Source organism: Hipposideros armiger, unplaced genomic scaffold, assembly GCF_001890085.2.
Source record: "Hipposideros armiger isolate ML-2016 unplaced genomic scaffold, ASM189008v1 scaffold_641, whole genome shotgun sequence".
Lineage (NCBI taxonomy): Eukaryota > Metazoa > Chordata > Mammalia > Chiroptera > Hipposideridae > Hipposideros > Hipposideros armiger.
This window is the reverse complement of record NW_017731991.1, coordinates 509,660-534,098: the sequence shown is the minus strand read 5'-3', so window position 1 is coordinate 534,098 and position 24,439 is coordinate 509,660. Positions and strand designations below refer to the sequence as shown.

At 35.7% G+C, this 24,439-nt stretch overlaps 1 protein-coding gene across 1 annotated transcript in view; it reads right to left on the bottom strand.

Moving 5' to 3' along the window:
• Positions 1 to 5,205: 5,205 nt before the first annotated feature.
• Positions 5,206 to 24,439, bottom strand: part of LOC109372539 (sodium/hydrogen exchanger 9B1) — a 52,382-nt gene continuing 33,148 nt past the window's right edge. Inside the window, 6 exon segments of the mRNA XM_019625885.1 lie at positions 5,206 to 5,537; positions 6,997 to 7,133; positions 7,696 to 7,804; positions 12,018 to 12,167; positions 12,981 to 13,087; positions 17,724 to 17,899. Of these exon segments, the coding sequence (XP_019481430.1) occupies positions 5,325 to 5,537; positions 6,997 to 7,133; positions 7,696 to 7,804; positions 12,018 to 12,167; positions 12,981 to 13,087; positions 17,724 to 17,899 (892 nt within the window). The 3' untranslated portion in view covers positions 5,206 to 5,324.

Below are 24,439 nucleotides of genomic sequence, written 5' to 3'. Positions count from 1 at the left end.
ATCACCCAATAAAGGAACTTCTAAAGAATGTATTTCAGGATAAAGGAAAATGATTTTGGAAGATAGGTCTGAGATATATTCAAAGATAAATCAAAACAGTGACTATGTGTTTATCAGTTCTCTAACTTGTGTGATTAAAAATGATAGCACAAAAATGCTGGATAACAATAGTTTGGCAGATTATCAGAGTTAGAGCGTTCTAAAGTCATTGCGTTATTTACAGAGAGTGTATAGATATTGATTAACCTCAGATTTAAAGTTAAATATGGAGGGCAGAATTTCAAGGGTAACTAGTGAAGAAAAAAAATAGCATCATCTATCACTGAACTTCAATAATCCATTTCTGAAAATCATATGTAATGTGCAAACACTAACCAGGATAAACTGTCCATCATCCCCTGTGTTTCTTATATTCTAAATTGGAAAAGTTACAATATGTTACATGTCAACCACAAACCCTCAACCAACTTCCTTAAATATATTGAAAACTAACAAAACATCTGTGTATGGGTAGCAATCTGTTAGGATGTAAAGTGCTCAAAACAGTTTTCTGATTACCAAACTTCTGATACAGTTGTTAACAAACAGTTGCTTTGTGCGTAGTAGTGAGGCCTTTCAACATTTAGGACATGCAAGGCATGTGTCTCCTTTATAGATTTACTCCTCATACTCATGATTCTGATGTTCTAACAATTGCATTTGAAATGTAATTTGAGAATCTTACACATTGTTTTAATAAAATGTTCCTATATAAATATCAGTCCCCCCAAAATAATAATGTGTGCAATTGTATAGCCACACATTGGAAAATCTAGGGAAAAACTGCATAATTTCTTAGGAAGTAACCCAAGGTGAAATTTAAAATGTTAATAGAAGAATTATCAAATAAGAATGGAAAAGTGATTTTTAAAATCCATAATGTAAAAAGTACTAGGATTGCAAGAAAGATAATTCCAATGTTTAAATTATTCCAGTTTTTTTAAAAGGGAAAAACTCCCCAATTTATTTTATATGGCTAATATAACAGTATGAAAACCTGATAAACACAAAACAAAAAACCCAAAAGTATAGACAATCTCACTTATACATGTGGATGAAAATTTTAAATAAAAATGCAGCACTGTAAAAACAAACAAAAAAGGCTAATACACTATGAAAAACAGGATTTCTTACAGGAATTCAAGAGTGTTTTGATTTCAGTAAATCAACACAATTACATTAATTAATGAAAGAAAATATTAATAGATGCTAAAAGGGCTATTGCTAAGATTCAAGTTATTCATAATGAAGATTCTTGAGTAAAATAGAAATTGAAGGAAACTAAACAATGAAGCTTATAAAAAGACTACAGGTATTGAAAATCAAAGGTTTTCCATTAAAATCAGTAACTAGCAGGAAAGGTGACTCATTATTTAATATTAAAGATTGTCTTGGAGGATCCAGTGACTGACCAAATTAAAAAAAAAAAATAAAATAATAGTACAAATACAAGAAAATATAAAACCTTTTGTTGATATGATTATATACCTAGGAAATCATAGAGATTAGGGAAAACAAAGGGGGATTTTAGTAAGGTATTTCAAAACAAGATGAATATACAAATTTTAATAGCAATAAGCACCTTGAAATGGGAAAAAATATTCACAATAGCAAAAGAAAATAATAATGATGATAAAATAAATTTACCAACAAAGGTATAAAACCCCTAAGAAGAAAAAAATAAAAACCTATACAAATGTTACTAAAAGCAATTGAACAGGATTTAAACACATGAAAAAAATGCAATTGTAAAAATATAAATCTCAAAATTAATATATAAATTCAATAAAATTCACATTAGAATCAAAGAGTATTTAGGGAGGAGATCCAAGATGGCGGAGTAGATAAACGCTGTGCTTGTCTCATCGCATGAACACATCAAAATCACAACTAAAGTATAGAACAATCTAGAGAACCTAGCTGAACAGGTTTTATTTATTTATTTATTTATTTATTTATTTTTTAAAAGATTTTTATTGGTGAATTGGGGGGATGGGAACAGTGCTGGGGAATTGGGGGAAGGGGGACAGACAAGTTGCTGTCGTTTTGTTCTTCAGTCTAGTTGTGGAGGACGTTGCTTCACTGGCCCAAGTTGGCACCATCATTGCGCTCTTCCCGGGTGAGGCAGATCAGTCGCCGGCTTCTGGACGGCCGCTCACTACACACGGCAGCCCATGGTAGCCCACTGCCACAGGGACTGCAGCCCACGCCGTCGCCGGCGACTCACAGCAGCCCAGCTCCAGGTTGAGCTGTTGTTCAGCATCTTAGCTGTAGAGGGCAGTGTCACTGGCCCTCATATGTGGGATCCGAACCGGGGCCCTCTGGCATCCCAAGCGAGTTCTTAACCATCGCGCCACTTGGCCGGCCCTAGCTGAACAGGTTTTATAACTAAGGATATAAAGAAGCCATCTGCAGACTGATAGGGGCAGAGACACGAAAAGGGCTGGTCCCACACATGTGTGGCAGCTGAAAATCATGAGAGAGTTATCTCAGCTACAGAGGTTCCTCACAAAGGAGAAAGGGACCCCAGCCCCCACACCTGGCTCCCCAGCCTGGAGTACTGGGCTGGGAAGAGGAGCCTTCCCCCCTCAACTTCTTGCTGTGAAAAAGAGTGGGGATTCCGACCATCCGAGTGGGACGAAAGGCTGTAGAAAACGCAAACATCTTAAAGTGCTTGTGCAGACACTCACCTGGGCTCCAATGAAGGGACAGTGCCTCTGGGGGCATCAGAGACATATGGGGAGAGACTGAGTTGTGTAACTTTGAGGTCGAGGACTGACGGGACAGTTCTCACTTACTCTGTGTGGGGCCTTTCTCCCTTGCAGCTGGCAGGCAGGCACCATCTTTCCTGTGTTGAGTCTGCCCCTGCAGGCCAAACCTGAATCTCACTGGCCTGTTGAGCTCCACTGCTCTATTCTGCTGACTCACTGAGATCCTGCCTCATACAACTTGCATCTGCAGGAGGCTTTATATGCAGCTGAAACTTATGAAGAGTAGGCAGGTGGTGGCAGGCATCGGGGTGTCCTGACTTTTTGCAAAGCTACCCCAGGCCTGGTACTGGTGGCAGCCATCCTCAGTTCGCAGCGTGCACCTGAGCCACTCTCAAGAGGCCCCAGAACCAACATAATTGATGTTTAGCTTCAGACCACAGCAGAGCACCACCGAATTAACTCCACAGGTGGCACACAGAAAGGGTGGTCTCAAAAGGCACCAGAGCCTGCTAGAGTGAATTGCGCTCCATGGGGTAAGTGCACAGCAGTCCATAAGCTGTGGATGTGGTCACACCCCACAGCCAGTCAGCCTGAAAGTCAATCCCACCCACTGACATGCCAGTAGCAATCAAGGCTCAACTATAAAAGGAGGACACACAAAAACCACAGAAGGGACACTCCTGGAGCACCCGGCTCAGGTGACAAGGGAGACTGTCACTGGGCCCCACAAGGCACCTACTACATAAGGCCACCCAGCAAGACTGGGAAACATAGCAGCCCTACCTAATACATAGAAACAAACACAGAGAGGCAGCCAAAATGATAAAGGAATATGTTCCAAATAAAAGAAGAGGAGAAACCTCCAGAAAAAGAGCTAAATGAAGTGGAGGCAAGCAACCTACCAGATACAGAGTTCAAAACAATGGTTATTGTAAGAATGCTCAAGGAACTTAGAACTTTAACAAAGAGATAGAAAACAGGGGCGGCCGGTTAACTCAGTTGGTTAGAGCACAGCACTCATAACACCAAGGTTGCCGGTTCAATCCCCACTTGGGCCATGGAGTTGCTCCCTCCACAGCTAGGTTGAAATAACTACTTGACTTGGAGCTGATGGGTACTGGAAAAATACACTGTTTCCCAATAAAATTTCAAAAAACCCAAAACCCTTCATGTGTTAGTGCCACCGCAAAGCCATATCTTTTTCCTTGAACAGTCGCAAATTGCTCAAACTGGCCCCCTTATACACTAAATAATAATAATAATAATAATAATAATAATAATAATAATAATAATTCATCAAGAAGATACACCGATCCTAAAATTGTAGATACCTAATAATATATCCCCCAAAGAAATAAAGCCAAATTAAATAACAGTAAAAATTTCAGTTAGACAGAAAAATCATAGAGATAATAAAAAGATCAGTGGTTACAATTCAATGCCGTTACAAAATGGAAGCAGAGAGGAATGTCTTTGGCACCCAATTGGTCCACTGGGGGATCTCTAGGAACCTCTTGTTCGATTTTTATGGCTCGATTTAAGTAGACAAGTGTGAAAGCCATGGATGAGCACGGCATCTTACATTCAGTGGAGGATGAATGGTGATCTGGGTTCAGATGCCTGAGGGATGATGAGCTGGGTCCCTCCACCAGTTAAGGGACTGAGACCAGCGGAAGTGCAGGCTGAAGGTTGGAGGTGTGTAGGATAGAGAGCATGCAGATAGTAGAGGTGGGAGATGATCAGTTGAGGGTGCAAGACCAGCTGCCAAGGGTGAAGGGGCTGCAGTTCATTCCACTAGTATTCTTTCATAAATTGCCCAGCAAAAGAAACCAACCAGAATCCTGGAGGAGTTTTTCCTAGATGCAGTGAAATTACATGAAGCAATGGATCCCAAAGGCACAAGGATTGGACAGTAGTGTATTCTGTGGCGTGTAGCCCAGATTTCTCTTTCAGGACTGAAGCACTCATTCCCCTGCCGACATCAAGTGTTGTCTGTTGAGGGCTCGGAAAAAAATCCCTCTGTAGGAATTGCTCTCAGATAAAGGGAGCCCATTACACTCCCTCTTGCAGGGGATGTACACATCCAGTGACTACTTGATTGGAATTCATATTAATTGTTGTTAACAGAATTTTAAGCAATATGTTGTCAGTGAAAGAAAAAGAAAACTTTAAGATGAGGTGATGCAGAGTGGACCTGTTGGGGAGAGGACAGGAAATGGTGATGTGGTCAGTGAAGGTCACTGAAGTTCAGAGGGTTATTTAGAGGAGAAGGCAACTGAGAGAGGTCCTTAGTTTGTACCAGGACAGTACATTCTTCTTGGTGGATTACTTCAAACTATCCTAGGGCATTTACAGGTTTACTTTGTTCTTGAAATATGTAAATACTAGGACATTCTATTTTATATTGTTTTCATTAAATTAACTTTGCAATAAAAAAACATAGGAAAGCTCTGTAATCACATATTTATTAAATCCTTGCTTCTATGTAGTCTTCGCATATTTGTTCCTTTTTATTTTTCTCTCAGATAAGATAATTCATTAAGAGAAGCAGGCAGGTGATGGCAAATTAACTTTTTAATGAAGTTCTAATCTTGTCAACTCCAGTTTTATTTCCTTTGGATCATGGCGTGTAAGTAATCTGGGCCCCAGTATGCCAATAATGAGAGCTCCATTTGGAGCTGTGATCAAGATGGCTAAAAATGCTATTGTCATCACATCTTTTGAATATGGCTCCAAGTGGGGTGCGCTGATTCTCGCTCTTTCTAGAGCCAAGGGACCTAATACAGCCTGCATTTGGGTGCAGTGGTGGAGGAAGGTGACGCATAATGAAAAATGTTAAACAGAGTTAAAATATAATAAAAGTAAATGGCTCTGTTAAACTAAACAAAACCTAGCACTATACTACTAGAAAAGACGCAAGACTTAAAGTGCTGAGGAATTTTTATGAGTTACTCATTAATTCTATGCTCTTTCTAGCAAATACATTTGGAGGAAGAGTGAAATAGTGACAAATCAGCATACAAACATTTTGGGGCTGATTTTATATTCTGGTCATCTCAGCTTTTCCTGTTTAAATTTTTTTTGAGTGCTCACATTACTCTCAGAACCCTTAGTTCTAACTGAACCAGGGTTTTGCTTATTTGCCTTTACAATGTACCACTTGGTTCTTGGCTGCAACACGACAACAAAAAACACAAAGGTTTCTTATGTTTCACTAGGACTTTGTTGATCATCTTCTTGTTCTTCCTACTTTGTGGACAGTGTGACACAGTAAAATTGATAAGAGGTTTGGAATCTAAAACGGCACTGAGAGATCGTGAAGCAACTTGTCTAAGATTATATAGGTAAGTAACATGGTATCCAAAACAGGCAGCCTGGCCCCACGGACCTGCTTTCTAGCCATGACACATAGAGAATTTTGTTGCATGGAGGCTCACAGGCTTTTGCTTGGATATAACAACGGAGAAAAGACTCTTACGGAATCAACACACGCTGCCAGGTTATAGTCTAACAATAAGCAGTGATACCTTTTGTAGTAGGAGGAGAATATCATTGAATTAGATTGCAAAATTACAAGGTCTCCATTTTTATTCATTCATTCATCCATCATTCATTCTTGTAGGCACAAAATGCTTATTTATTGTGTGCCTCCTGTTTTCCAGACACTCTTTTAAGTGCTAGGGAAAAAATAATGAAAAAAAAACAAAAAACAAAAAAACGACAACAACAAAAAAATCAGACATGGTTCCTATCCTTCTTTATCTAGTGGGGGAGATTCAGTCATTAATCAAATAGTCATACAAATTAAACGTATAATTAAAAATAATATATGTACATTCATTCATGTGTGGTGGAGTGGTTGGCAGAGTTAGGAAAGACATATTTTTAGAAGAATCAATGTGTCTCTACTTTAAAATCATAACATTTAGCTCTACAATATTCAGCAAAATGTAAAAATTCCAATATTCAGATAGACTCTTATTTTATGTTTTGGGAAAATAGAAAAAAATGTTTTCATAAGTTCAGGAAGTATTTGTCATTGAAAGTACACTTTTCAATTTGAAAAGAATTGCTTTTAAAACTGAGATTTTAAAAGATTACATTAATTTTACTGAGTAGTTATGATCAATCAAGCATTTTAAAAGTAAGGATAATAGCCCACATTTTGTGATTACACAAACATTTTTCATTTAAAATTTTAAAAAATCAACATTAAAATTATAAGAAGGACTTAATATGTTCTTACCTGGACTGTAGCTTTGGGCATCCATGATAGAGCAATAAATATTTTTTCCTTAAAACTAAAACCAGCAAAAGACATCAGTGAAAATGTAAAAGAAATTCGAACCAATAATGCCAGACTCATGGTAGCAACACAAATGCCTAACAACAGATAGAAACAAACATAAGTAACAAAATACGTGGAAAGAAGGGGTTCCTTATATCTGGGGGATATGACTTGTAAAAGTGTTGAAAACGTTTTAAGGCTATTGCCTTTTCTGTCTTTATTTTTTTAAGTAAAAATAATAATCATACAAAACACAAATATGATTGAAGCTTCTATGTAAAGTGCAAGAGATTACCTGATGGTGGTGTACCATGAAAAATAAGCTAGATTACATTTATTTAATTCCGAGCTCACAGACTTTGAACTTTTACTATAAATGAAAGTATTCAAATGAGGCTGATGGTATCTCATATTTCCCCTCAGAAAAAAATTCTAATCTCTTTCTTCAGGTGGCTCAGGGAAGAGATAGGACTGTCTTTGGTAAGAAAAAGCACGCAAGGGTAAAGAAGAGCAAATGTATGTTACTGTCTCAACATGGGTTTCAGAAGAAGGTCCTTGTATCATTCAAAGGCATATTGTAAATAAAAATAAAAGTTATTCATACATTTCTTGAATATTTTCAAATCTTATATTTTTTGTGCCTCTAATCATTCTTACCAATAGCATTTGATTTAAGAGCTGTAACAGATACTTCCAATCCAACCAAACCAAAAAGAAGGGGTTGAAAAATATCCCATACAAATGAAATAATTTTTTGGACTCTAATCTGTAGAAAAAAGTAATACATTTTTAGTTTCTGTGGCACATAAAAAAAAAACTGCATTTCAGAAATGTTAAGTGTCTCTTAATAAATAAACTTAAGATAGTTTATAGGAGAAATGCTAAAACAATAAAAATTGAGTTGGTTAATTCTAACACTTAGGTAAAATTTGATTAAAAGAAATTTACAAAGCTATAAAATATAAATATTGGGTAATTTTGTCATGGAACAAGTAAAGTCTTTGGAGCTCCAGACATGTTCTGATGTTCAGCAAGAGTTCCAGCTTTTGTTTGTAAGGTAACGAAGAAGAGACAGAACTATATACATCATGCCAAATGAAAACATACTCAAGATCAGGCAAACATTTCAGCTCTCAAAAGGGTTTTGGGAAGAAAGTCTTCAATAACAATTATCCTGAAACCCAATCCCATGGAGGTGAATCCTGATATGTCCCAAATTACTAGGAAAAAACCCTGGTAATCTGTTAGGCCTGTTTTGAAAGGACCCACGTTGAAAACTTCAGTTATTTTTTTCTTCAAACCAAACGAAACACAAACAGACTCACAGATATGGAGAACAAACTGATGGTTGCCAGAGGGCGTGAGGGGCTGGACATTAGGGAGCTGGTGAAAAAGGGTGAAGGGGTTAAAAAGTACAAATTGGAGTTACAAAATAGTCATGGAATGTAAAGTACAGCATAAAGAATACAGTCAATGATGTTGCAACAACTATGTAGAGTGCCAGGTGGGTACTAGACTAATTGGGAGGATCACTGCATAATTATATAGATGTTTATCCACCATACCGTATACCTGAAACTAATAATAAAATAACATTAAATGTCAACTGTAACTGAAAATAAATAAACAAATAAACCAAAAACACATAATAGATTCTTATTTGATTGTTGGCTGGCTTCCCTTTCTGGGAATGAATTTCTCCCAGTACTACTTCCCCAGTGATGTGGTTACAGCAAAGACCCCTGTGAACATAACAGTGTTCTCTTTTCTAGGAACTTGGATGAAGTGGTTTTTAGATTATCTTCATAACTATTCCCCTAATGTCTGAGTTTCCTGATTGCTATTTATAAAAGTAAAGTTTAAAAGAGGAAGAAACAATGAAAAAAACAATTTTTACTCTTCCTTGTTTATACCACATTATCTTGTTACTTTTAATATTTAAAGTCTATTTTTTTCTGTCTGATTTCCTTTATCATAAAAAAAAGAATTGTGGTAGGTTTCTTTTAATTTATCTAATTGTAATTTATTATTACCACTTAATTTCTTTTATAACTTTACTGGAATACTAAAGAAGATGCCAGTATAATTTTTGGGTAGGGAACTTCTCAAGCTTATTCTAAAATTTATCTAAGAAAGACTATGGGCAGGAAGAGCCAAGAAATACTTTAAGTATAATAAGGCCCCCGAGTGGCCCAATTGGTTAAGAGTTGGCTTGGGAGTGCGAGCTCTGAGCAGCAGGGCCCCGGTTCGGATCCCACATGGGCCAGTGATGCTGCGCCCTCTACAGCTAAGATGGTGACAATGACTGGATCTGGAGCTGGGCTCCTGTGAGTGGCCGGCGATGGCATAGGCTGCAGCCCATGCTGCAGTGGGCTGCGATGAGCTACTGTGAGTTGTTGGCAGCCAGCGTGAGCAGCCGGTGGCCGGCAGCCAGCGAGAGCTGCCGTGAGCCGCTGTGAGTGGCCGTCCAATGGCCGGCGAGCAACTGCCTCACCTGGGAAGAGTGCAATGATCATACCAACATGGGCCAATGAAGCGGTGACCTCCACAACTAGACTGAAGAACAAAAGGACAGCAACTTGTCTGTTCCCCTTTCCCGATTCCCCAACGCTGTTTCCCTTCCCCAATTCCCCAATAAAATCTTAAAAAAAAGAGAGAAAATCTTCTGTATTAGATTTTGCAACATAAAACTATGCCTTATAATTTTAAATAGATTTAAAACAGAGTGGTAGTGGCATAGGAACAGATAAGTAGGATTAAATAAATTCCAGAAATGAACTTAGACATATGTGAGTTTAGATCATGTTAAAAGAGGCCTTTAAAGATCACTGAATAATTAATGGATTAGTCAATAAATAATTTGGCAAAAACTGACTATTCAATTCCAACCCATATGTGTATATATCTATTATATGTACTTATATATGTATGTCTATGAATACATATATATGAGGTGTGATCAACAAATACGGTGAATGTTTAAATAAAAAAAATTTATTACAAGGGCCGGCTGAGTGGCTCAGTTGGTTAAGAGCTCGCTCAAGAGTTTGAGCTCTGAGCAACAGCGGTTCGAGTCAGCCCGAGCTGAGCAGCCGTGAGCTGCCAACAGGTGGCGGGATGGCTCAGCTAAAAAAAAAAAAAAAATTTATTACAGTGAAAGACACATTGGTATTAATCCCCCTCAAAATACTCCCCCTAGTTTCGAACACACTTATCCCATCATTCTTGCCACTTTCTGAAGCAGTTCTGGAAGTCCTCTCTTGTGAGTGTCTTTACTTCATCCTCCATCATGACAATGCTCCATGTCACACATCACTTCTGGTAGGGCAATTCTGTCAAAAACATTATGGTGTGTCCTCATCTACTTTGTTCACCAGATCTGGCACCGTGTGAATTCTGACTCTTCCCCAAAGTCAAAATGACCATGAAAGGAAAATGTTTTTAATAAATTCAGGACATTGAGGCAGCCATAACAGTTCAACTAAAGACACTCATGAAAGTGGACTTCCAGAACTGCTTCAGAAAGTGGAAAGAACGATGGGAATAGTGTGTTTAAAGCAAGCGGGTGTATTTTGAGGGGGGGGGGTTAATGGCTCTGTGTTCTTTACTGTAATACATTTTTTAAATTTAGACATTTACCATATTTTTTATCACACCTTGTATAAACATACACACATGTACATCCTTATCTCACAGCATTCATCAAAATAAATTCCAGATGGATTAAAGAATTAAATGCGAAAACTACCAAAGTATTAGATGATAATATAGAAGGTATTATAATATTTATAATCTTATCATCTTGAGTGAAGAAGTCCTTCTTGAACAAGATACTGAATGAAAAAGGAAAAATTGACAGGTTTGGCTGTAGGAAATTTACTTCCATACAAAAGAATCTTAAACAAAATTATTACAATATTATTGACCATATTCCCTATACATTACATCTCTGTGACTTACTTATGTTGTAACTGGAAGTTTGCACCTCTTATTTCCCTTCACCTTTTTCACCCATCCCCCCACCCTCTCCCCTCTGACAACCGTCAGTTTGTTCTCTGTATCTATGAGTCTGCTTTTATTTTTTAGGCTACATATATAAGTGAAATCATACAGGGTCTGTTCTTCTTTGTCTGCCTTATTTACCTTGGTGTAGTACCCTCTATGTCCATCCATGTTGTCACAAATGGCAAGATTTCATTCTTTTTTATGGCTGAGTAATATTCCACAATGTTACATAGTTTCTAACCCATCAGAATGTAAAAAAAATATAACTAGTGACAATGTCCAGGACTGTTGACGGTTTGAAGTATTAGGGACTCTTCAACACTGTTGGTAGTAAACAGTGTAAATAAATAAAACCTTTTAAAAGGATAATTTGGCAATATCCATCAAAGTAAAAACATACCATTTCTAAATTCAGCAATTCCATTTCTAGGAATTTATTCCTACTTGTACTTTGCAAAAAGACACATAAACAGGACTGTTCATGGCAGCACTATTTGTAATAAAAAATGGAAGTGATCTAAATGTCTACAAATACAAGATTAGAGGAAATGATTAATTCTGGGAAGGGGGTTGTTATTTGGGAGTGGTGGGGAAAAGGAGTCTTACATATTATTCTAAATGTGAACCTTCTGTATTATTTTAATTTTTTATGAGCGTGCTTTCGTGTATGAACTGTGTAACTAAAATTTTAATGAATAAAATAATTAAATGAATAAAAGTTATACAATCATATTGCATAAAACTTGGGGGGGGGCGGGGGAAGGCCTGATGTGATAACTCAACTCCTGATTGAATTTTAGTGTTTGTCCTGATCCTTTTCCTAAATACTTTATTTCCTTTATTGATTCATATACTTCCTTGAAGACTTCTGGGATCTCTTCTAACTAGAATGAAGAAGTTTCCTAAACGTCTACTATATATGTAAAAAAAATGCAGTTACTTTATCTAAAAAACAGTGTATTAAAAATATTCACCTTTTCTTTGGACCAATTCATCCCTCCGATGAAAGTCAACAGTAGTGTGCATAATCCCCCAGCTGCATGTATACCAAAACGATGGCTGCCTAAGACAGCAGAAATACACATACTCAAAACAAGGAATGCTCTCTTCAATGGAATATTTGTCTAGAATTAGATGAATATTTATAAATTAATTTACATGAAATATATAATATTTACATTATCATTTATTATTGACCCTTTGATACCATGTCTCTATATGTTACATTAAATAATGTCTAAAATTTTGACCTTCCTCACCAAGTATTTTAGCAGACTTGGTACCAAGTGACAAAATTTGTAATCATTAAATTTCATCTTCTGCCACATCTCTGATACTAATGTCAGTAAAATGTAGTTCATATAACATATCCAATGAATTCTTAAAAATAAATTTCTGAATATTTCTTTAGCTAAAACAATTAATTGTTACAGGCAAATCAAGATGGAAGTTATAGAAATACAAGAATAATAGCACATACTTTAGGGCAGAAAAGGGTTGAGTTTAATAGTGTTGCCTTAGTCAAATGGAGTGGGAGTGAATTTAACTCAGAAAACATGCAGAGATAAATGGAAATCTATCTTCCCCAAAATGTTCAAAGGAAAATTGTGAGGTAAAAAAAATTAGGAAAAATTGTCAAAAGTCAATAGACAATTTAGTGAAGAAAAGGGTGGGGTGGAATGGAAGGTACTCTGAATTAAGTACATTTTTCTAATATTTTTAATTTGACAAATCAGGAAGCAGAGACTTCACTCAAGGCCATTGACATATATCAATCACAACTGTGCTCTGTTTTATGCAGAGAGTAGGCACTGGAGCTACTTTTGGGGAAAGAGAATTAAATATTAAATTTAATATTTCAGGGATATTCTAAAAATTCAAATTAAAAAAAAATGTCTAATACTATACTTCTAAAAATTGATTAATTTTTTATTTACCTGATCTCTACTTGGAAAATATCGAACAAAAATTCCCAAAACAATTCCTACCAGCACACCAATAACTATATCCCGACAAGAGGCAAGGATGTTACTAAGTATATCACCTGTAAGGGCACACAATAAGGAAAACATTTCATAGAGAAATATTTTTATATACCTAACACATCAGAAAATCAAATCTAGGTGATTCATATTATAAAACAAATATACAAAACTGGACTTTTAATATTAACAAATGTGAAAACATATGCAGATCTATTTGATAAATTAAATATGTACTCTTAAATAATTTAATATATACACTCAAAACAGAAGTGTTTATTGAACAAATAAGCCAGAAAACAAAGACATAATAAGCTATGTGCTCCCTTTACACATTCCACCTAAAAGACCAGGTGAGATAGAAGAATGGACAGAGATTGACAAAGGAACACCTATAAGACCTAGCACATGGCTGGTAATGTTTCTTCTCTGAACAAAGAAACAAATAATTTAAACATAAAAAGAACAATTTAACAACAACAACATGAAGAAAAGATTTATTCCAGGGTCAATCCTAGGAATATTCAAAGGCTAATTAAGTTTCCAATATATTTTATTTATCTCGATCTGTAATTTATTGTAATAAGTTAAAAAAAAATAATCCCGAGTCACAAAAAATTCAGTTATGCTTTGTGTGTGTAGCTCAATAAGGTGTGTATATTCTATACCTTTAAATGTCCATTAAAAATAATATAAATGGAGGGTGACAATAGCAAGATGGTGGAATAGAAAGCCCCAGAAACTTTTCCCCCCACAGAGACAGCAACTTAACAAAAATATACAGTATAAAAGCCTTTATGAAACTCCATAAGCCAGTTAAGAAGTTGTAGGAAGAGAAAAGCAACTCATCATGTACAAGGGAGCTCCGATAAGATTATTAGAAGATTTCACAGCAGAAACCTTACAGGCCAGAAGTGGGTGGGATGATATATTCAAAGTGTTGAAAGAAAAAAACTGCCAACCAGGAATATTATTCCACAAAATTGTCCTTCAAAATGAAGGAGAATCAAGACTTCCCCAGATAAACAAAAGCTAAGGGAGTTCATTACCACTAGACCTGCCTCACAAAAGAAATATTAAGAGGGATTTTTCAAGAGGAAATAAAAGGACGTTAGACAGCAATACAAAAGCATACAAATATAAACCTTTGGTAAAAGTAAATATATAGATGATTTAAGAAACCTGTAATACTGCAATGGTGGTGAGTAAATAACGTTTTATTCTGTTACGGAATTTAAGATAAAATCATAAAAATAACTATAACTATAAACTATGTTAATTAATAGATATACTATAAAAGGATAAAATTAGAGACATTAATAATACAAAGTGGGGAGGGTGAAATGTTAAGGAGTAGAGTTTTTGTACACCATTGAAGTTAAGTTGTTATCATTTTAAAATAGTTTGTTATAACTATAAGGATGAAAAAAGATATTGTATGCAAATAGTAATCAAAAGAGAGCAAGGATGGTCATACTTATATCAGACAAAATAGATTTGAGGTCAAATACTCTCAAAAGAAATTTTGTAATGATAAAAGGGCCAACTGACCTGGAAGATACGTTTAGATCTTGATATTTACCATATTCTAAAATATGTGTATTGAAGATCTAATATGTAAAACAAAACTTTAAAAAAGCCCTTAAAGTTTTAAGTGACAGTTTACATAGTCATAGGATGAAAGAGGATTTTCAAAGCATGTACCTACTTGGTTTTGCACTTTTTCTGTCTTCCTTAAATGAGGTTTGCTCTTGTAGCATGTTCCCATAGCATCCTATACTATATAATATTCATTACAATTGTAATTATTTGTTTAAATAAACTCCTTGAGAACATGGACCACATGGTCTTTTCAGTCTGTTGTGCTGAGAGGCACAGAGAGTAGTACTGAGAGTTCAGAGAGTAGTACTTACAACTATGGGTTTGGGGTCAGACTGCCAGGTTTGTATCTTGGCTCCCCTACTTACTGGATCTGTGAATTTGAGCAAGATACTTAACCTGTGTTCCTGTTTCCTTATCTGTAAAATAAGCATAGCACTATTGTGACTATTAAACATCTATGGAACTTAGAGCAAGTACCAAGCAATTACTCAATAAAAGCTAACATTGTTGTTCACTGTTTATCCAGTGTTTGGCACAGTAGCTGGTGCAATGGAAGAGGAGCACAAATACATTTTTTGAAAGAATGACTGATACCAGTCACAAAGGAAAAGATGACCAGATCTGACAATAAAAAATTCAGAACTTCTGAATGGCAAAAAGAGATAAAGCTGAAAGTCAAATTACAAATGGGGAAAACTAAAGAATATAAAACAAAGGGTTATTATTCTTAATTTTATAAAGAATCTTCACAAATCAAAAATAACAAAAGATAAACACACCTATAAGATATGGGCAAAAGATTTCAAGAAAAGCAATTTATGAAACATACCGAAATGCCAGTGGCCAATAAACATGAAAATTTGTTTAATATCACTAGTAGTCAAAGTACTTCACTTAAAGAGGCCTCACTTTTCACCTATCAAATTAGCAAAGGTAAAAAAAGATGAGTAATACCTCATTTAGAAAAGGGTAAAGAGAAAGTGACAAGCTTGTGCAGCATGGTAGGACATGATATTGGGGCAATATATTTCAAAATTATACCTTTTTAATTAAAATTAATTAAATTAATTTAATTTAATTTAATTTAATTTAATTTAAATTAAAAAATTCTTATACCTCTATGTACTTTTCAGCTCAGCAATTATACTTTTAAGATTAAAAAAGTTATTAAGTTTAGGTACAACTATTTAACTATAAGATGTTCAACCAAGTGTTATTTTAATAGTAAATATTGGAGTCAACCTCAGTTTTCAAGTTAAGTAATTATTATGCAGCCAACTGAATACTATGCAACCATTAAAAATGTCATAGAAATATATTTACTGAAGAGAAACATGTTTGCAATATACAGACAAGTGCAAAATAGCTTAGGTTACAGGAAAGTATGGTTAATGTTTGATAATTTTATAAGAATATTGGGAGCAAAGAGGAAAAAAAGAGTGAGAGAGAGCAAAAGAGAGATCAGATAGATAGATAGCAAGATAAAGTGTAGGTGGATTTACATCAAAAGATTCAGGATTATTATTCTTGGGTTTGACTATTGCAGATTTTATTTTAATCTTTCCTCTTTTTCCTTCTTTTTTATTTATATTTTATGATTGTAAGACAAACTTACACACACACACACATATCTTTTCAACTTAAAAAAAATTTGGTGCTTAACAGTACAGATGACTGAATTTCAAACATTGCAGATAACTAAAGTATTACTAAATGTGGAAATGTTTACTTTCCCAATTTCTGTAGAGTGACCAAATAGGAGGTCGGACAATTAAGTTTGCGAACTCATCCTAGAAAAAGTGCTACATACCTCATTGTTGAATATCATTACGGTCTCCTTCGAAGTACTCCCCTTAGGAAGCTATGCACTGATTCCAGTGCCTAGTCCACCCTTCAAAGCAATTCTGGAACTCTTTTTCTGGAATGGCCATCAGAGCTGTCATTGTACTACACTTGATGTCCTGAATGTCATCAAAATGTCTTCCTTTTAATATTCTTTTTATCTTCAAGTAAAGAAAGAAGTCATTGGGGGCTAAAAACTGCCTCACAGACAGTGCCATGTGAGCTGATGCATTGTTGTGATGCAAGAAACATAAATTGTTGGTGAAAAGTTCAGGTCGTCTAACTTTTTCACACAGCCTTTTCAGCACTTCCAAATAGTAAACCTGGCTAACTGTTTGTCCAGTTGTTACAAATTCACAATGAATAATGCCTCTCATATCAAAAATGGTTAGCAACATCGCTGCAACAAGTTCGCGAACTTAATTGTCAGATTCCATATCCCTTTGGAATTCAGAATTGGTGCAGGATCTTGGCCCACCACTACCAAAATGGCACACAGGGCTGGCTGAGTGGCTCAGCTGGTTAAGAGCTAGCTCAAGAGTTTGAGCTCTGAGCAATAGCAGTTTGATGCCTGGCTCGAGCTGAGCTGCAGCTAAGCTGCCAATAGGTAGCAGGATGGCTCAGCTAAAAANTATAGAGAAAACCCTAAAAGGGCTGGCCGAGTGGCTCAGTTGGTTAAGAGCTTGCTCAAGAGTACGAGCTCTGAGCAACAGCAGTTTGATGCCTGGCTCGAGCTGAGCTGCTGCTGAGCTGCCAACAGGTGGCAGGATGGCTCAGCTAAAAAAAAAAAAAAAAAAAGCCAAAATGGCACACAGTTGTCCATGCTCTACATATTTAAGTTGTCTTAATAGTAGAACAACCAGTTATTTATAATGATAGCCAAAAGATATATTTCAAAAGTAGCTATTAAATATATTAGTAGTACTAATAATAGTGCTGCTTAACATTTTCTATTGAAAACTGATAAAATTCCAAAGCAACATGAGCAGATAAATGTTAATAATATACGTTATCAAATTAATTGAAACATATGGTTATTCAAATGAAATCATTTGTTTAGTAATGGTTTTGTCACCCATTGAAATATCCTCCCTGGTCTAGAATGAGATTTCTACAAAGAACAAAAAGATGTTAAATTTTAAAAAGTCTTGGTTAATAAATGAAGAACTAAAGCCAAAAACCTTGTTGAAAGAACTAACAACAACAAAAATGAAGCTATGAATGATATGGCAGTGGTTGTATTTTCTTTTTTACCTGTGGAGAAGACTATGCTGAAGCATGTATTGAATCCAGTGATAGCCAAGATATCATCCAAACTGCTAGCAGCTATTAGTAAGGTTGGGATGCCTTTCTCAATACCATATCCATTTTCTTGCAAAAATAGCATGGAAGGGACAACAACAGCAGGTGAGACAGCACCTAATACAAAACTGAGAGAAAGACTGTGAAAACCAATTTTAAAACATCCCTTTAACAAAACAGTGTTTTATATTGAAATTTACAACAAATATATTAACCTTTACAACTTCAAGAATAAAAATTCTGCTTTTGAATGAATGTTATTTAAAGGTGGTAAAATTTCCCTTTCACGCAGCCCCTGGGAACTACCATTCTACTTTGTTACCATGATTTTGACTATTCTAGATATATCTTTGGAATCATACAGTTTTTGTCCTGACTTATTTCACTCAGCATAATGTCATCGAGGTTCATCCATGTTGTAGAATGTGACAGGATTTCTTTTATAGGTAAATAATATTCCATTATATGTATATACCACATTTTCTTTATCTATTTATCTATCAATAGATATTTGGGCTGCTTCCACCTTCTGGCTATTGTGAATAATGCTATAATGGGTGTGCAAGTATCTTTTTGAAATTCTGCTTTCAATTATTTTGGATATATACCCAGAAGTAGAATTACTGATTTTATGGTAATTCTATTTTCAGTGTTTTTGAGGAATCTTCAAACTGTGCTCCATATTTTATTCCTAACAGCAGTGCACAAAGGTTCCAATTTATCCATATCTGTGTCAGCACTTGTAATTTTCTAGGTTTTTTTTAATAGTGACCATCCTAATGGGTATGAGGTGATATCTCATTATGGTTTTGATTTGCATTACTCTAATGATTACAGATGTCGAGCACTTTCATGTGTCAGCTTGTTGGCCATTTGTATACCTTCTTTGGGGAAATGTCCATTCAATCCCATTACCATTAGTTAGTCAGGTTTTTTTATTTTTATTGTTGAGTTGGAATTCTTTATATGTTCTGAATACTGATCTTTTTTCAGATATATGTTTTGTAATTATTTTCTCCCATTCTGTGGTGCTTTTTGACTTTGTGTTTTCTTTGTTGTACAGAAGTTTTTAAGTTTTATGTAGTCTCATCTTCCTATTTTTGCTTTTTCTGCCTGCACTTTCAGTGTCATATCCAAGAAATCATTGCAAAATTCAGTGTCATGAAGCTTATACCTGTGGTTTGCTGGATTACGATATTCTTGGTTGACGGTTTTTTTCTTCAGCATTTTGAATATATCAACCACAGCTCATTCTGGCCTGCAAGGTTTCTGCTGAGATACCTAATTACCTTATGGGAGCTCTTGCTTTTATCTTGCTTTTAAGATTCTCTCTTTCTGTGACTTTTGACAGCTTGAGTATAGTATGTCTCAGTGTAGGTCTCTTTGGTTTAGTCTTGTGGGAGTTCTTTGAGCTTCTTGAATTTGCATGTCCATTTCCTTTCTCAAATTTGGAAGTTTTTGGCCATTATTTCTTCAAATAGGCTTTATGAGCATTTATCTCTCACTTTCACTACTAGAACTTCCATAATGTGTAGATTGGTCTGTTTAAGTGTATCCTATAACTCCCTTAGTATCTCTTCACTTTCCTATTTCTTTTTGCTCTACTGACTTGATTTCAAATGACCTGTCTTCAAGTTCATGGATTCTTTCTTCAGATTGATCCAGTCTGTTATTGATCCCCTCTAGTCTTTTTTTTTTTTTTGTCAATTTTGTTATTGTATACTGCAGCTCAAGAATTTTTTTTTTTTATAGTTTCTACATCTTTGTTGGTATTCTCATTTTGCTCATGCACCTGATTTATTTTAGATGTCTGTGTTCTATTTTAGCTCACTGGACATTTTTATGATGGTTACTTTGAATTATTTGTTTTTTAATTCATACATTTTCATTTGTTTAGGGTTGGTTTCTGGAGTTTTATTTTGTTCCTTTGATTGAGCCATAATTCCCCGATTCTTTGATGCCTTGTTATATTTTGTAGAAATTTGATATTTTGAAAAACAGTCACTTCTCCCAGTCTTTATGGACTATCTTCACTAGGGAAAGGCCTTCACCAATCAGTCAAGATAGAGATTCCGGGGGCCTCTGAAACCTTTCTGGGATGCATCTTCTCTGGGCTTGGGTGTGTTATCTCCAGCTGAAGAGTTTTGCCTTTTTCTACTAGGGAACATCTCCAGGTGTCTAACTGCAGTACTGAAATATCTCTGGAGTTGTAGCAACCCACTTGTTTTGTTTTTGTTTTCAGTGGACCTCAAGCATCTAAAGTGTGCCAATCTCTTTTCTGTCAGCAATCCAAGTCAGGTGAGACAAAAACCAGTACCTTGGGCAGCCCCTCAAAAGGCCAGAGTTTAGGATACATGTTCCACGTTTTCCTTTTCCTCCTGAGGGAAAAGCCACAAGTTAGGAGTTTTCTCCCAATTCCCCCTTGTTTTTGATGAAGGAGGGTAGGGTATGATGGGTAAGTGCAATGAAATGTCCTAATTGCTCCAGTGTGCCTTTGTTTTGCCTTGTGCTTGGATGGAATGCTATAATCTCTCAAGGTTCTGGCATCCTCCCAAAGGTAATCCGGTCCTTATGTTGTTAAGTCAGCTTCTCCATGGGAAAGAAGAGCCTGGGGCTTCATATTCTGCCATCTTGTTGACATTACTCCCCTGATTGTTAGGATTTCCTAAAGCTCTTCAGATGATTTTAATGTATAGCAAATTTGGGAACCACTGGCTTTCCCACATTCTTATCAGGCTTCCGTCACTCAGAGGTTTCTACTGAGAGCTCGCTCAGTAAATCACTTGCATAAGAATTTTAATGTCACCCTGAGCTTCTAAGGTACTCTGCTTGGTAGCATAATTGCCTATTCCATGAAAAAAGGCAATAGTAAATGGATAAAGCAATTACAAGTTAATAGGAAGTTTCAAATACAAAATGAACACCCATTAAAGTATTATCAAATATTTGGGGAAAGCCAGCATTTTGAATTGAGGCACCACGTTCATTAAATGGAATAAATTTACAAATAAGGAAAGATACACACACACACACACACACACACACACACACACACACACACACACCACACAGTGCCAAAAAATGTATACACATTTTAAGAAAGGAAAAAACTATTAAAATTGTAATACTCAATATATAGTGATAACAAAGATGAATACAAGTCATGTTTGAGTTCTGCAATTGTAAGAGGTGCTCAAAGTGGTTACCATCAGCGTCCAGACACTTCTGATTATGGTGAACTACTCCTTGAGCAATGTTGACCAAAGTGTCCACTTGTATCACATGTTGTTTCAATCTCTTCACACAGTACCATGTGTCTCAAACTTATCACAAATGCAAGCAATTGTTAGGCATCTTGGAGGTTCTGTTGCATACTCATGCCTCCATTGTCATACTTCCACAACGTTCTTGAATTTCAAATACCACTTCAAAATGGTCTTGTACTCCTCAAATGACAACTGTGTTTCCGCCATTTTCTTTGACTGTCCTGCCAGTCGCATGGTAATGCAGGGGTATTCAATATGGGAAGCAGTGTGTAAAACCTTAGTAACAGTGTGTGACAAGTTTCAACTTGTTCAGTGCATTCAGTTGAGTGTGAGCTGCAGTTGAGAGAAGGTGTGTTTTAATGTGTACCATAAAAAATACATTAACATGAAATGGGCAAACGGCTTCACCCTCCATCATGACAATGCTCTGTGTCACACATTGCTTCTGGTAGGCAATTTCTGTCAAATAAAAATATTATGGTGTGTCCTCATCCACCTTATTAACTGGATCTGGCACCGTCCAACTTCTGGTTCTTCCCCCAGGTCAAAATGACCATGAAAGGTAAGTGTTTTGAATTGATTCAGGACATGGAGGCAGCCATGACAGAGCAACTGAAGACACTCACGAAAGAGGACTTCCAGAACTGCTTCAGAAAATGGCAAAAATGATAGGATAAGTGTGTTCAAAGCAAGGGGGAGTGTTTTGAGGGGGATTAATGGCAATGTGTCTTTTACTGTAATAAATTATTTTTTAATTTAAACATTCACCATATGTTTTGATCACACCATATATATGTATGTATGTATATGTATGTGTGTGTGTGTGTGTATCCAGAATATAACTTCAGAATAACTAAATCTCCTCAGAATCATGAAAGTATACTGCATCTGTCCATAACATTTTAACTATAGTTCTTAGAAATTAACAATCAATTGCCAAAATAAAAATAATAAATAGGTGCTATGAACATAGCTGAAGAATGAGTTAATATGCTAGAGAAGTGAGCAGAGAAAAAATTTCCCAGTGTGTACTGCAAAAAGGCAAGCAGATGAAAATTATAAAGAAAACTTAATAGTTTTAGAGGGGGAAGTAAAAAAAGGAGATAAAAGAGAACTGAGGAGAGACAAAAACAAGAGTTAAGTTTCTACAGTATCTCATCAATATTATAACAAAATGATGTTGAATGAAACAACGTTATTTGAGGACCTGTGGTACAATACAAAAAAGAAAATTAATGAACTACATTTACACACAATAATATGGGTGAATCTTAAACATAATATTGAATGAAAGAGATAGGCAGAAAAGAATATACTGTATGATTTTATTTATATAAAATATAACAACAGAAAAACTAAATCATAATATTAGAAGTTAGTATAGTGGTTATTTGTGGAGAGGAGTATAGAAGTGGTTAGGAGATTCTGGCATTATACTATTTCTTTATCTGGGTGACAGTTACATGAATATTCACCTTTTGAGTAATCACTGAACTGTACATTCATGCACTTTACACTTTTCTGTATATGAGTTATACTTTAATAGAAAATTTAACAATTCAAGGAGGGAGAAATTCATTCTGAATAGAGTGTCTAAAACAAAACAGGAAGACAGACATTAATACTTGACAAAGTAGAATTCAAGACAGATAAGCATTAAAATGAGTGAGAAGGATACTTAACATTGATTTTTAAAAAATCACCAGGAAGATAATAATAATCATTTTTGTGACTTAATAACTTAGCTTCGATATACATACAAGCAAAAAATGCACGGATTTTATCAGATGTTAAGGTATTAGAAGAGATGGATTAAGAATTTAAAATAGGGCCGGCCGAGTGGCGCGATGGTTAAGAACTGGCTTGGGATGCCAGAGGGCCCCAGTTTGGATCCCACATGTGAGGGCCAGTGACACTGCCCTCTACAGCTAAGATGCTGAACAACAGTTCAACCTGGAGCTGGGCTGCCGTGAGTTGCCGGTGTAGGCGTAGGCTGCAGCCCCTGTGGCAGTGGGTTGCCATGGACTACCGTGTGTGGTCAGCAGCCAGCGTGAGTGGCTAGCAGCCGCAGTGAGCGGCCGTCCAGAAGCCGGTGACTGATCTGCCTCACCCAGGAAGAGTGCAATGATGGTGCCAACTTGGGCCGGTGAAGCGACGTCCTCCACAACTAGACTGAAGAACAAAACGACAGCAACTTGTCTGTTCCCCTTCCCCCAATTCCCTAGCACTGTTCCCATCCCCCCAATTCCCCAATACAAATTTAAAAAAAGAAAAAAGAATTCAAAATAAGCATAATAAACATAGCAACTAAAATGAAGATAATAGCAAAGTAAATCAAAACCAGAAAATATAAAAAGTGCAAGTTAAAATATTAGTGTAAAACTATAGATCACAGTAGTTGGAATAAACTAAAGAATGAATATAGCTGAGGACTGAAGTAGTGAGTTGAAAGATTACATTGAAGAACTCTTCCAGGAATTAGTAGGAAAGGATAAAAAATTAGAAAATGTAAAATAATAGGTAAGAGATATGATGGTAGCAGGTTTGCCAATATATGGATGATAAGAGCCTTAGAAAGATAAATATGTGAAAGTAGAGAAGATGATATACTCAAAGAAATAATGGAAATAAGATTCCTGTAATTAAAGACAAAAATCTTAGATTTAAAGGGTCACACGGTAGATGTAAGGAATAAGCCATGTCTAAATAATTTATAGTAATATTTGACAAAATCAAATAGAAAATTCTAAAAGCATCCAAAGAAAAACATTATCTATAGAAAATAAGAATTAGATTGACATCAGGCTTTTCAATAGCAAGGTTAGATCAAGAATAGTTTTTGAAAGTTCAAGGAAAATCATTGAATATTTTAAAATCAGTGAAATGTCATTCAAATCTGAGGGTTTCATAATATTATGAAGACATTTGCAAGCACACAAGGCTTCAAAAGATATGTCACACAAAGACCCACATTAACAACAATTTTGGCAAAAGTATGTAAATAAGAGGAAAAATGAATCCAGAAGTTGCTGCAAGAGAGATACAAATTACGGGTATTCAACACTTATCTTTATTTTAAAAGGAAAGAAAGAAAACTGAAATGAAAGAGAATTGATATTATTAAGCTTGTGTTAAAATGCTAGATGATATTAACCTGAAAGGGTTTGAGGCAGTAATGTAATAATAATAATAATAATAATAATAATAATAATAATAATAATAAATAGGGCAAAGATAGCGTAAGAAAAAAACCATAGCTTCATTTATGATCCCAAGTAAGTATGAGCAAATTAAATCTATCAGCTTATTGAAAGAATAAACAAGCTGCCCAAGTAGGTGAGTGAATGGATGGTTTTACATTAGGAAACTCTGCCTATATAATTTGTACCATTATCAGGTTGA